This window comes from Diadema setosum, chromosome 17 (assembly GCF_964275005.1).
Source record: "Diadema setosum chromosome 17, eeDiaSeto1, whole genome shotgun sequence".
NCBI classification, from domain to species: Eukaryota; Metazoa; Echinodermata; class Echinoidea; order Diadematoida; family Diadematidae; genus Diadema; species Diadema setosum.
Genome location: NC_092701.1, coordinates 28356223 through 28369323, shown reverse-complemented (window position 1 = coordinate 28369323; position 13101 = coordinate 28356223). Strand labels below are relative to the sequence as shown.

The following is a 13101-nucleotide window of genomic DNA, read 5'->3' as shown; positions in this document are numbered from 1 at the left end:
GTTATCACTGTAGGTGCATACAACAGTGATTTCGATGAAAGGTGTTTTTCTTTTCTTTTCTGAAATGGACGGACAGAAGCAGTTCATTTAGCAGTGAATACATATCATAAAGATATAAAAACTTTACACAACCTGTAAATGATATACATTAAATACAATTGGGTGAAGCTCCTCTCTCTCTCTCTCTCTCTCTCTCTCTCTCTCTCTCTCTCTCTCTCTCTCACACACACAAACAAATACTATACTCTTGTGGAGAATATTTACAAGGGTATAAAACACTCTGAACTAATCCTTACATGATATGCTCTCAAATGCATGTCACAAATCATAATTCAAATGTGTGATTTCACGAACCAAATTCCACACCACCAAACACATTTCATATTTCGGGGCAGCATCCTTACCCGAACAGATGTAACAAAAGTTAGGAGGAACCAAAAAGTTTGCACCCATAGTTGGTACAGAAAATTGCCTGTAGGCTCAGTGGTATATCCTAGGGATTTGAGCAACATACATGGCCTAAAACTGCATAGGGCAACGAGCCAAGCATTGCATCTCGTATGTGCTACTGCCAGCTGATTTCAATTTCTTATGGCAGCCAGGTTAGAAGCAAAGAAATGGTGGTAGGTAGAAATGGGGAGCTGTGATAATGTGCTTGAATAGCAGCACTCATACAAGAGACAAGCCATGCACAGATATATCTATGATGGCGGTTAAGAACTTTACAGAGACCGGCACAAATCTTTTCGCTAGGTGACCCGATGGCTAATGTGAGTCCGTCTCCTCTGCCTCCTCCTCCTTACTTGGTCCCCTTCTTCTTGCGGGCTCGAACCTTGTGCTTCTTGGTCTTGGAGTCGACCAGCATCTGGGCCTGCTTCTTGAGGGTGTTCCTTGTCACGATGTCCTCATCATCACCGCTATCCTCATCTGGAAAAAAGATGGGACAAAAGATGGCATACATCACAATAGCTTGTTCACATTTTTTTTCATGTTAAAAGTACCTGTTCCGTGACACCTACCTAAATGCACCCAGGTGCTTATCCTACATACACCAGGTAAAATGTAAGAACACTGAAAGGTTGATTAGCTTTCAAGATTTCAGGGTTAAAAGAAATCATATATTGTCAAAATCACTTTATGACTTATATTCTACAGCAGTGTAGAGAGTTATATAAATCCCACTGGCAGACAATGGCTACAACATTCAATAACCTCTCTTTTAAATGCTTGGGCTAGCAGGCCAATAGACAGTGTAAATCAACATGATGGCTTGATTGATTGGGCATAATCAGGATGCAAGCATGTTGAGCAAAACAAGCTCATCTTTTTGTGGATTCCTTTCTTCACATCAGTGGATTGTATTCCTTCAAACTGAAATTCTGATCTCTCACTGAGACAAATTTCTGCCAATTATGGTACATTATGCATGCTTCTATTGCATTCTAGAAATATTGACTGCAAAATCCTCTCTCTTATGTAATAAGTAATACTTGTTGTAAAGACGAAGACGAAGCCTATAAAATCGATCTAAAGCACACCTAGGCAGATGTTCAGAGCTAGGATGAAGTTCAAGGAGGAAATTAGATTCTTTCATAGGCCCTCAAGCAGTCAATAGCACCAACAGTTGTAAGCAAAGAGCTAGTGAGTTGAAGTAGACCAAAAGACTAATTCATGCACCACTTCCACTGAATAATTCAGTCAATTCGTCCCATGAAATTATTTGATTTCCTCATTGGCTATTAATGCAAAACCTGTATACTGAGCTTTTTCAGAGGCTCTCTCTTCATTGGTTGGGATTTTTGCTACCAAACCCCCAAAGTAAAATTCAGTAATCCAAAGACATAAGTGTAATGAAATTATGATGATTCTCCTAAAGCCCTGTCAATGGGTCCAGGCTCTTGGTGGTGGCATTAACTAGTCTTCCCTACCAACCATCTGATTGCTTCTCTTGCAATCACTACAGCAGAAGGGACTTTGACAGAGACTAGGCGGAAAAGTCTGAGGGAGGTCCACACTCACCATCATACACTGTGTCCCTCTGTGTGGTTGGCAACTTGATGCGTGTGTTGTGGGACGGGAGGGAGCCCTCGATGCCAGCGTGGAACTGCAGGAGTAGGGAGGGGAGAGATAAGAGAGATATGAAAATGGTCATTTGTGCCACAAGGGCTGCTACCACCTGAAATCATTGCAAAATGATGTAAGCTACTATTATCAATATTTGAAGACACTTCAGGCTTCAAAGCTTGAGACAGACTTGGAATGTCGAGTTGTTATTGCTGTTGCAGCTGCTACAGCATGTGGACACCACTAAAAGAACTTGTTCATGTCTGAATGGACACTCACTAGGCTCTTTCTGACAGACTAAGAAAAGAAGATACAATGAATGGTTTCAGGTTCACTTGGAAACAAAATTAGCCTTGCAAACTTTGCAATATTGTATCTTTGTTTTCTGAAGAAACATAATAAAAAATCAAAGTGCTATACAAATGACCACGAGTGTGTAATAGTGGTCCCAATAATCTTCTGAAACAGATGGTACCATTGTTGAAGATACACTTCTGATGAAAATTCTCACATCCTGGCAAGATTGATCACCAACCTATTGCAGTATGCAGACTGAAGAGCTTTAGACAAGTGCCTCTGTGTTATCTTCTGTTTTATTTTTTTTTACTTTTTATCAGCAGTCAGGAGAAAAGTACTGATCTCTACATTGGAAGCATCTGGATATCTCATAGGCCAATAATTTGAAGCCACCGCGCCGCCATTTTGTCACACACATCACCCATACACTTTTATATGAAGCTTGTGACATCACATGATCCTTTAGACAGTCTCTGCTGGAAAATGTGTGCAAGTTCCTACAGAGTGTGCCCGGTAACATGGAAGCATGGCGGCTTCACTTGTTTGTATAGCGTGAATGGACCAATGAGATATCAAGATACGTCCCACACAGAGAGATCGATAGGAAAACTGGATGGTTCTGAAACTATCCCATCATGCATCATGAGCCTCACCTCTTCCTCCTCCATCTGCCTCAGCGTGTCGTTGATGTCATGGCCGTCCAGCTCCTCCATGAGTTTCAGGAGCTTCTCCTCGCAGGTGGCTAGGAGGTCCAGGACGTACTCGTCAGCCTCCACCGACAGCTGGGCCTGGGGTACATGACCCTTGTTCTGTGCGTAGGGGGTGGCAAAGGGATAGTCATAACCTTCAAACATCTGGGCAAAACGAAAAGCGTCATTTGTTGCTACATATTTTGTGGAGCTGTGATGACAAAATTTTTTCCATCTCTTTGATATCTGCAGAGACTCCCTGAGTGTTGCTTATTTCTTGCCATTCAATCAGACTTGCACCTCCAAATTTGCAACACAAATGTGCATTTGTATCAAGGGGGGGGGGGGTGGTGATCTTTGTGTTTTAGTTTATGGAGGGAACGGAAGCATTCTTCTATCTTCAATATTTCTACCTTACACATGGGGGACGCATCTTTTCTAAAAAGATTCCTCAAATGTAGCTCCTACCTATGCCCAGACAGTGTAGTCCAGTGTTGTGTTGATAAAGTCTGAGCAAATCTATCAAAGAAACTTTATCATAACTGAGAACCTGGTAAGAAAATTGCTCTTTGTACTTCATTTCACAAAGTCTGATCTAGACAGACTACTGGTAACAAAAACTGTACTCTGAAACTTCGGCCAGAGCAAGGCTCCAAAGGTGTTGACATTATCAGCATTTACGGCATCACTCTAAACCTCCAACAGCACTCAGCACTGTGAAGTGAGGACTATATTGCTCCGTGGTGATTCTTTGACCCGTAGTCATAAAGGTTGTTTACATCATAGCCATGGTCTAAATTTAGTCCATGGACTAAAACAAGCATGAAATTGGCATATATTACACACTTGGGTATCAACGCGCGGGTCATATTATTGGATGTCTTGTTGGTGTATGTGATCCATCATATACATTTACAATGAATATCAAATTTACAATTACAGAAGAAATTTGCATAAACCCTGGACTAAATCTAAAATACCATCATGAATGTGGGCCTTTGAGTCTTGACACCAACTCACCGCCTTGATGTGCTGAAGCTTGTCTGCCAGGTGGGCCACGCCCGCCTTGACCTGGACCAGGATCTTGCTGCACTTGTCCAGCTTGCTGGAGCACTCTTCCTGCCTCTCCTCCTCCTTCTTCAGGTGGGACTCAAACTCCTCCAGCATCCTCTGGCCGCTGTTGGGTGGAGCGGGCAAGAAGTCTTATTAGGAGTCAAGGACTCTTGCTAAACTCATGTATTCTACACTTTATCAAGTGCATCATGGACTACTATGTCATTATCTATTGATATTTTCATCCATAGACCATGGCCTTTCCTTAAAATATTGCATAAGCTGTATGCTTAGTATGTAGCGAGTCTAATTTTTTTTTTCAAATTGGGACTTCCCGAGAGTTTAGCAATTGTTTAAATCCGCGATCGTGGAATACATTTAAAAATGGAGAAATGTCTGTACGCGTGTTCGTCACATTCATGTCGGGGTTGGAGTAAATATTCTTGCGTGTTGTTAAAACTCAAGAGTAGCATCTGACTCATAAAATTTGCAAAAATAAAAACTTAGCAATATATATGCCGTACAAAGTAGTTTTAAAATGAAGCATGCTTGTTATAATATGAGGGAAAATGTATTGTTGTTTCTGCCTATATTAATAATGTCATAAAGTATGTAGATTTCGATAAATACATGCATGGCAGATGTTCAATGTTTCCTTGTGAATACACTATAATTGGTCTTCATACTGAGAGTGATACAATAAGAATTCCACTGAAAACAGCTGTATGGGGCATACTGCATATTATTATTAGGGAAATCCTGAAAATTGCTCGTTTGAGATATCATGATTCTTTCAAGTTTTTCGAATCTGGTGTTAGTTTGGCGTTAAATAGTTTGTTTTGTTAGATCTGATTACTTCCACACGCCGTACCTGGACAGTTTGGCCTCTCCGGAGTATTTCATCTCCTCAAAGTCTTTCTGGAGTCTCGCCTTCTCCTCCTTCAGCCTCACCACCTGCTTCTCGTTGGCATCCTTCAGCTCTATCAGGTGCTGGTAGGTGGAGTTCTGGTTCTCAAACCGATTCACCACTTCCTGCAATGTCAGGGGGGAAGGTGACACAGTGTCAAGAACATGACAAAAATCTACTTTGGATAACGACTGTCACACTTGAAAGCACAGAGCTGTTTAATTCTTTTCTGCTACATGCTTTAAACCTCTGAAATTCACTTTGGAAGTCTTGTCCTTTGCTCACACTATACATTCACAATTTTCTTTTTTTCTTTTTAATTTCATTCAAGTAATTAGAAACAATTTACACAACAATATGGAAGTTAATGCTCTCCGGATTATTTCTGTTTTTGCATCTACACATCTATTCATCTATTTATTTATTCATTCAATTCAATTCAGATTATTTCTCTTTGTATTCATTCATCTATGTATCCTTCTGTTTATTCCTTCATTCATTATCTACTTGTGTAATCATTTGGTTATTCATTCATCAAAACCTACTATATACATAGTATTGATGTGTGTGAAACAATACCGAAGTTATAAAGCTCTAAAAATAATTCTAGTTCATGTGTCTATACATCTATTCATCTATTTATTTAATCATTCAGTTTAATTCAGATTATTTCTCTATGTATTCATTCATCTATGTATCCTTCCGTTTATTCCTTCATTCATTATCTTTTGTGTAATCATATGGTTATTAATTCATCAAAACCTGATTATGTAGTATTGATGTGTGTGAAATCTACAGGAAGTGCATGAAACTTACAGCAAGGTCAGAGACGCCTGTAGCCTCCTTCATGGCCTGGAAGGCCTCCTCAAATGTCCCGATCTTCTTCTCCTCCTCCTCGCCGGTGATGAGCTGCTTCTGTTCTGGTGTGAGCTCGTCGTGCTGAATGGATGCTCTCTGCAACTGTGGGGCGAGGGAGGGGGTTGGGAATGAGAAAGATAAAGATAAGTTAGTGTCTTAGAGAAACTGGTCGTTTATTTCCCCCAAAGTAAACAATCCACATAGGAACAGACATGCATGAAGTCACAAACCCGAAGATGACACAACTTTCAGGAGCATTTTTAGTTTGATGTGGGAAGCAATGCCACTGCATCAATGGCATAGGTCAAAGGTCCTGTTTACCTTTGGGAACAGTGATTTAAAAAATTTTCAAGATATGACATTTAATGCATATGTGTAGGTCTGTTGTACCACAAAACATCCTATCATACAAAATTTTCGCAATAAAGCCTAAAATGTAAGGAGATATCTGTATATTTCTCAGCAAACCGTAACTGTAGATGGTTTAGTCTGGAAACATTTTTATTATAACTATTGTTTACATTTCGTATATTTTAACAATACTTAACATCAATTTTACGGATTCAAATCTTTACAGTGGTTGTTTGTATCCCCAACTCACATTTTAGAACTATTTTATAGCACTAATGCTGGGTTTTTGTTTCATCTGCACATGGTGAATTATGCCTTTAGGTGGAATTAGTGAGGAAAAGCTCCTCAGTACGGTGTTATGATTGCTGTTACCATCCTTGTCACTTTACCATCACAACAAAATTGTCTAATCTGTATACAAATGACACATACTGACAATAAATTCATTCATCATGATTGAAATTTGCATAGGAACATTGTCACTGATTTATTACTATTTTTCTTTTTCCTGTCAAGGACATACTGTAAAACCAGAAACACTCCCGACATGAAAGTTTCAAAAACTGGAACCAACAGCCTTTTTTCGTGGCATGAACCTTTCGCGAATTGCCACTGGCATTCAATGCACTGTGTAGACAAACACTTTCATGAATCTTAACTTCTTGTGAACTTCATGAAAGTTTCACTCAAGCGAAAAATTCTGGTTTTAAATCAAAGGGGTAACTATCATCTGACTTACCCTCCTCTCAACGCGCTCTGCGTGTGCCTTCTTCTCCTCGGCCTGTTTCTTCAGGACTGCAAGCGCCTCCTCCCGTTCCCGCCTCTCGCGGTAAACTGTTTCCTCATGCTTGCCAAGCTCAGCCTGCAAATCAAGGAGAATGAGATACAGCGTGTATACTCCATATTCACGATGCCAAAAGTTTACACGACATCAAAAGGAACTCTACAAAGACTAGGGGTTTTAATAACACTGACACATTATATAAAATACACTCTGCATTTTTCTGACAGCAGACTGCTCTTTTAAGAGGCATCAATAAAAACAGAAACAATGCTATCAGAATCCATGCTCACAATTTTGGAAATACTAAGCATTACCAATATTTGTAACTCCCGTAGACGACCATTGTAAATAACCTACCAACATTCAAATGGTAGGAGACTGCTAAACCTTTGTTTGATTTCCATTCAAGATTGTGGAGATTTGCTGCTATCTTTTATACTGGGTGTAGAGCATCTAAATGTAACAAAGAACTTCACCAGCTTTTGCTGCTAAAGATGTGGTATAATAAATTTTGCCCTGACCTTGGCTACATCACGCGCAATCTGTGCATCACGGTCCATGGCCTTCATCTCCGTCAGTTCTTCCTTGAGGCGGGCGATCTCGTTCTCTTCTCCGTCCAGGTCATTGCCGAAGGTCAGGCTGTCGCGGATCATCTGCTCCTTGATCTGTAGGTAGGTGCGGTTGATGTGCTCTGCCTCATGCAGCTTCAGGTTGGCCTTGTCAAGGCGATTCTCCAGTGACCTCAACGTCTACATTCAACAGCAAACAAGAGTTTCTAATCATTGTTCGCTGTTTCCATCTTTGATTACATCTCTGTGTGTATAAGTTTCTTCCCAACATACCTTTACTGAGCATGGCTTTAATGGGCAGTATCACATGTACATTGTATGGAGGTGTTAATGGTTAAATAAACCCCATATAATAATTCAATGCAGCAAAAATAGACCATGTCATTTTGTCTATGACACAACAAAATGTCCGAAGAATATAACTCTGGTGAGCAACCATGCAAAACAAGATGACAAACAATTCACTCAGACATCTTTGCAGGTGACTCACAGATGTCACATTTATCAAAGGATCTCTCTAATAACTGCATTCTGTTCCCAGGCTACTATCTATGTACATCCACATAGCAAAATGCTACAACAATGAGAGTACAGAACACGGTGACAAATAAGTCTGAAAATACAACTCCGCATCAGCCCATAATTTTTCAATATTAGCTATTCTTACCAATGAAACTCACAGATACTTTGCATTCTATCAAAAGCTAATTTTATGGTGATCAGCTTCACACGACAGTCCCTCTACTGCCATGAGATGTGACAGCAGCCCAATACTATACAAATGTTGGTCACAGATTTTGAGCTGTGTGAATATAACTCTCTCTCACCATAGCATCCTGAGAGGTACCAGCTGTGGTGGCCTGAGCGTCCGAGGCGTCTTTGTGCATCTGGTCCAACTGGACCTCCAGTTCATTCAGATTCTTCTCCCGCCTCTGGGTCTGGGCCGTCTCGGCGTTCAGACGCTTCTTGGCCTCGCACAGCTTCTGGTCCATGATGACGATGGCCTCCTACATGAAAGCAACAACACGACAGGGCTCAATTACTATTGCATAAAGATCTGAAATGCAGAGCAATGGATTGCACAGCGATATCCACTCAATGATGTTTGAAATGATACCAGGATGACTGTATATTATGTATATATTGCTAATTGTATCCAAATGATTGATGAACAAGATTATACGGCTTTAGCACCAATGGCACCTTCTCTAACATTATGCATCCTTCACTCTTCACTCAAAAGGCATCTTTCTGCATTCACAGACAAAAAAAAAAAAAAGATTACAGAAAAAAAATATCTAAAAGGAGGCAATACATCAAAACACACATCGTGTGATTACTAGATGAGAAAGCACTATCCTGATTATTTCCTTACATTTCTGTTCGTACTGAGTAGCCTTATTGGCAAGGCATTCCCTTTTAATGGTGAAAACTTGAAAACACAAGTTCTCATCTTTTTAAATGAAGATACAACTACTTTGCCTTCCCAATTGAACATTCTTACAGCCACACACTATGTAGTTGGGGAATCATGTACACTACTCAAACCATAACATATGTGTGATTAGCATTTCTTGGAAAGGATATCCCAAATATCTCTCAGTGCAAACAGCTCATATACCTTTAACCCTTCTAGAACTGATAAGATTAGATCAGAGAAGTGCATGATGTACATGTAGCTCACATATCACAGATTTTTTTTTAATCATCCAGATAACAAATCTTTCAGTTTTAACTGAAAATATTTAATATGATGGTATGTGCACACTATGTGTTTAGAGTCTTCTAACCTCCTTTTAAATGTAAATAAAGGTACAATCCAAGTTTGCACTCTTCTCTCACTGTATACCATATGCACTTTGCATTATGCTGTATGCTTTAAGTACACAGTGAATAAGGCTACTCACACAAGCACGCAGTTTATATAATACACATACCTTCCCAGATTTGCCACGCAGAGATGCCCGCTCGACCTCCCTCTTCTTGAAGGCAATGTCCAGCACTCTGTCATCACCAGCTTTGCTGGCCGCCAGCCGCTTGTGCAGGGTCTTGTTGTCACTGCGCAGCTTGCGGATGGCCTCCAGGTTCTGCTTGATGGTCCACTGGGAACTCTCATAGTAGGCTTTGCGATCTCCATCTGAGCACAGACATGAATACATACACCAGAGAAACTAGTAAACAACTGCATCAAGTCATTGGTTCAATCCAGTGATTCACAGTGGCACTCACAATGGCATCTCATCAAACTCAACACAAGAATCATTAATATGAAAACCTATGTAAATAGAATACTGATTAGGCCTACGAGCAGACCAATTCAGAGTTTACAATAAAGTTACAGAACCCTGTGCGTGGCAGCCAGAGAGGGTTAGACTCCACAGTGGAGTCTGGACTCATGACTACGTTACGACTTCTAGTGTGTTGACATTATGTTAATGATTTAGACTTCTTGGTTCTAACTTCTACTAGGTGGGCACATCATACATCTTGTATTGTTAAGTGGGATCTAGAATCTAGCATACGGCCAGTATTAACATAGTGTCAAATGTTTGAGCTACAAACAGTACAAGTAGTATGGTAGCCCTACTACATATCGACCACCCTTCTTGAAACCGACCGCGTATAATTCGCGCACTGAACACTTAGTACGCACTTCTCTGCGCGCAAAGCACATAAAAATGGATAGGCTTTGAATGTAGATTAGGATGGTGTGGGAAAACACGATAATTCACTGTTCATTAATGGTTTTAATCAAGGACAAAATTTCGAATGAATATTTTCACCGAATCGTAATGACAGCACAATGTAATGTCTATGGAAGTTTCTAAAAGGCTTCTAAAAAGCTTCGTACAACACGGTGTTCAATACAACTCGGTTTACGTGCATTGTCAATGCAAAATCAGCGGTCGATCCTAAAAACGCGATTTACCGCGGGGAGCTGAAACGAGGCTACGCAAGTTCGTCGGCGATATTTTTGCACTGAAACTTCGAATCGAAAAGGGAACAACGGCATTTGATAGAGCTGGATTTTCTCAATCACGTAGGTTAAGTTTTTTACGTGAATTTCAGTGTTAAATATTCTTATCAAGCAAATAAACATTAGGCGGTCGATTAGTAATAGTAGTAGGTCCAACCCTACAAATAGTACAATGCCAGAGGGTAGCAAAATCTGGGAGCAATGGTGTACTCCTGCAGAATGAGAAATGAAGTCTCTGAATAGTGAAGCTACATCTGAAAGTGAAATGAAAGAGATTAATTCATCTTGTATGATGCCACCATGACGTACAATGTACATGTAACGGTTAGGCTTCACACACACTCCATCTTGCCTTGCCCCTGCCTTGTTGACGCACTACGACGTAAACACACACTTTCCTTTATTTTATACTTAACACTGTTAGTGTTAATAACAGATGAAAAGGAAACAGAGGCCCATCCATGCCCATGCAACCCCTCCTCTTATTTTAATTTATTGTGGAGCTCCGTAGTCCTGGCACACAAAACGCACGAAAACAATCCACTGCACTACCATCACCTCTTAAATCATTCTCACTCGGTAACAAACGATCTGTCTCGACAAACTTAACGTGAATAATGCCCCACTTGACACTTACCCAATAGTGAGATTTTGCGTTGTAGTTCGCTTATTTGCTCCGTAATAGGAGTATTGCTATTCGTCTTGCCGACGCCCGGCATCCTGGACTATTCTTTCCTGCCAAACTAATATCAATTTGACGAAGTACCGATGAAAATGTAACAAAATATACGGTCCACTGTGATCATCCCCGATCCAATTCTCACCCAGTCCCACAATCAATCGGTGACAGTGTGTTTTGGATGTAGAGTCTACGTTGTCAATACAACTCGTTCAGTAAATGAACGCAGATATAGCGGCCATATGACACACGGTTCCCGTGCGACGGTACGCATCCCGCACAATCGTCCGCAAGCACAGGCTACGCGGTGTTTACCGTACGTTTCCCGTAGCAACTGACGATAATTTCGATGAGCGCCAGCTACGTCCGTAAGACATGCGAGTTCAGTACCCAACACTCGGAAACTCGATAAGTCGGCGATCGTCACAGCATTCTTCGCTCTCCTGGCCCAATCAAACTCATCACAGCCACCAACATGTCAACGAAAGCGGTTTTGCCCCTATTCTTCCTCTTTTTTCTTTTTTCTTTCCATCGAGACAGAAAATATATCATGCATCGATTAAAGGGACTGTACAGTACTGGTTGAGGTGGGGATTCATATGTTTTGAGCATTCCTAAGTGAGATAATGAAAAGCCTCTTATGAAATAATTATGAAAAAGCATGCAATTTTAAGAAGGATTAAACGTTTATTTGATGAAAATTGGTTTTCAAATGGCTGAGATATCCAAAAAAGTGCTAATAATAAAAGGCGACATGCCACAACTTTATTAGGATCGCTTTGTTTCACCTTGTTTTTGGATATCTCGGCCATTTCAAAACCGATTTTCATCGAATAAACTTTTGATACCCCTTAGAACTGCATGCTCTTTGACATCTCATAGAGTGGTTTCTGAATATCTCGCAAAACGTTAAAAGCTAAATCCTCACCTCGACCAGAACTGTACACACCCTTTAAACTTCAGACAACTCATTCTATGAAGTATTATATCCCCTATCGAGGACAGCAATATGAAATAAACTTGCGACTTTCAACTGTGACGTACTCGCTGTAGTCGTGTTATTTTAGATAACATTTATTTGCCTAGAGAAAGCTACACTGTTTCCCTAACTACATTAAAACCAAAGGATTAAAAAAATATAATATATTTTTCTGTCACGAATAATTTCTCACAGAGAACGAAGAATATCCTGATATCACGTTGGGTCCAGGACAATTACCCCCTGCATGGGCAATTACACCGGACCCTTCCCCTGACCCGAACTCCAATCCTAATCCTGAACCTAATCCTAACCCTAACCCAAACTCTAACCCTAACCCTAACCCTAATCTTTACCCTAACCTGGGGTAATTGACCTGATTATATTACATTATTGTCCTTTTATCATTACTCACCGAAAATGGCACATTATTTTACCGCAAATGATGCTCCAGATATTATTGCTTGCTTGGAGTATTTTTCTCTAAGGTTGCTGCCATCCGGCTAATTACCAGTTATATCAGAAAAAAATAGCCTTCTTACTCTGGTAGTGAATACAAAATGCTTAAAAGAAGTTAGTTGATGAAAGTTCAAGCAATTCTTTCCCTTTCGTGTGTTCCTGTCTGCCTCGTGCATGGTTTTGCGGTGTTGATAGCTGGTTGAACATTAATTTGTTTTTAACAAGCATTTAGACATCCCCGCACACTTTACGTCGATTATTATTCAGATTCCTGTTTTTATTTTATGAGTTTTTATTTTTATTTTTATATTTTTGGCAAAATGAAAGGATAAAATATTTAGAGACTTCACTGAGCATAATATATACTATATATAGCGCGTTTGCGTTTGCGAGTTGTCGTGACTATCCGGTTATTGTCGCTCTTATTGTTATTGT

At 40.2% G+C, this 13101-nt stretch overlaps 1 protein-coding gene across 1 annotated transcript; it reads right to left on the bottom strand.

Moving 5' to 3' along the window:
* Nucleotides 1–215: 215 nt before the first annotated feature.
* On the bottom strand, nucleotides 216–11441 carry LOC140240413 (outer dynein arm-docking complex subunit 3-like). Its single transcript, XM_072320179.1, has 11 exons — nucleotides 11187–11441; nucleotides 9510–9709; nucleotides 8400–8579; nucleotides 7525–7752; nucleotides 6959–7081; nucleotides 5827–5970; nucleotides 4975–5135; nucleotides 4071–4227; nucleotides 3015–3170; nucleotides 2020–2104; nucleotides 216–927 (listed from the first exon to the last, which is right to left on the bottom strand). The coding sequence occupies exons 1-11, from the start codon at nucleotides 11266–11268 to the stop codon at nucleotides 800–802; spliced, it is 1644 nt and encodes a 547-aa protein (XP_072176280.1). The 5' UTR covers nucleotides 11269–11441; the 3' UTR covers nucleotides 216–799.
* Nucleotides 11442–13101: the final 1660 nt, after the last annotated feature.

Excerpts from the sequence above, each read along its gene's own strand:
- LOC140240413 (XM_072320179.1), bottom strand. The coding sequence starts at position 11,268 with ATGCCGGGCGTCGGCAAGACGAATAGCAATACTCCTATTACGGAGCAA. Across the intron at positions 9,710-11,186 it reads ACGCAAAATCTCACTATTGG|ATGGAGATCGCAAAGCCTAC; the intron begins GTAAGTGTCAAG and ends GTCTGTGCTCAG. Across the intron at positions 7,753-8,399 it reads GTACCTCTCAGGATGCTATG|ACGTTGAGGTCACTGGAGAA; the intron begins GTGAGAGAGAGT and ends TGTTGAATGTAG.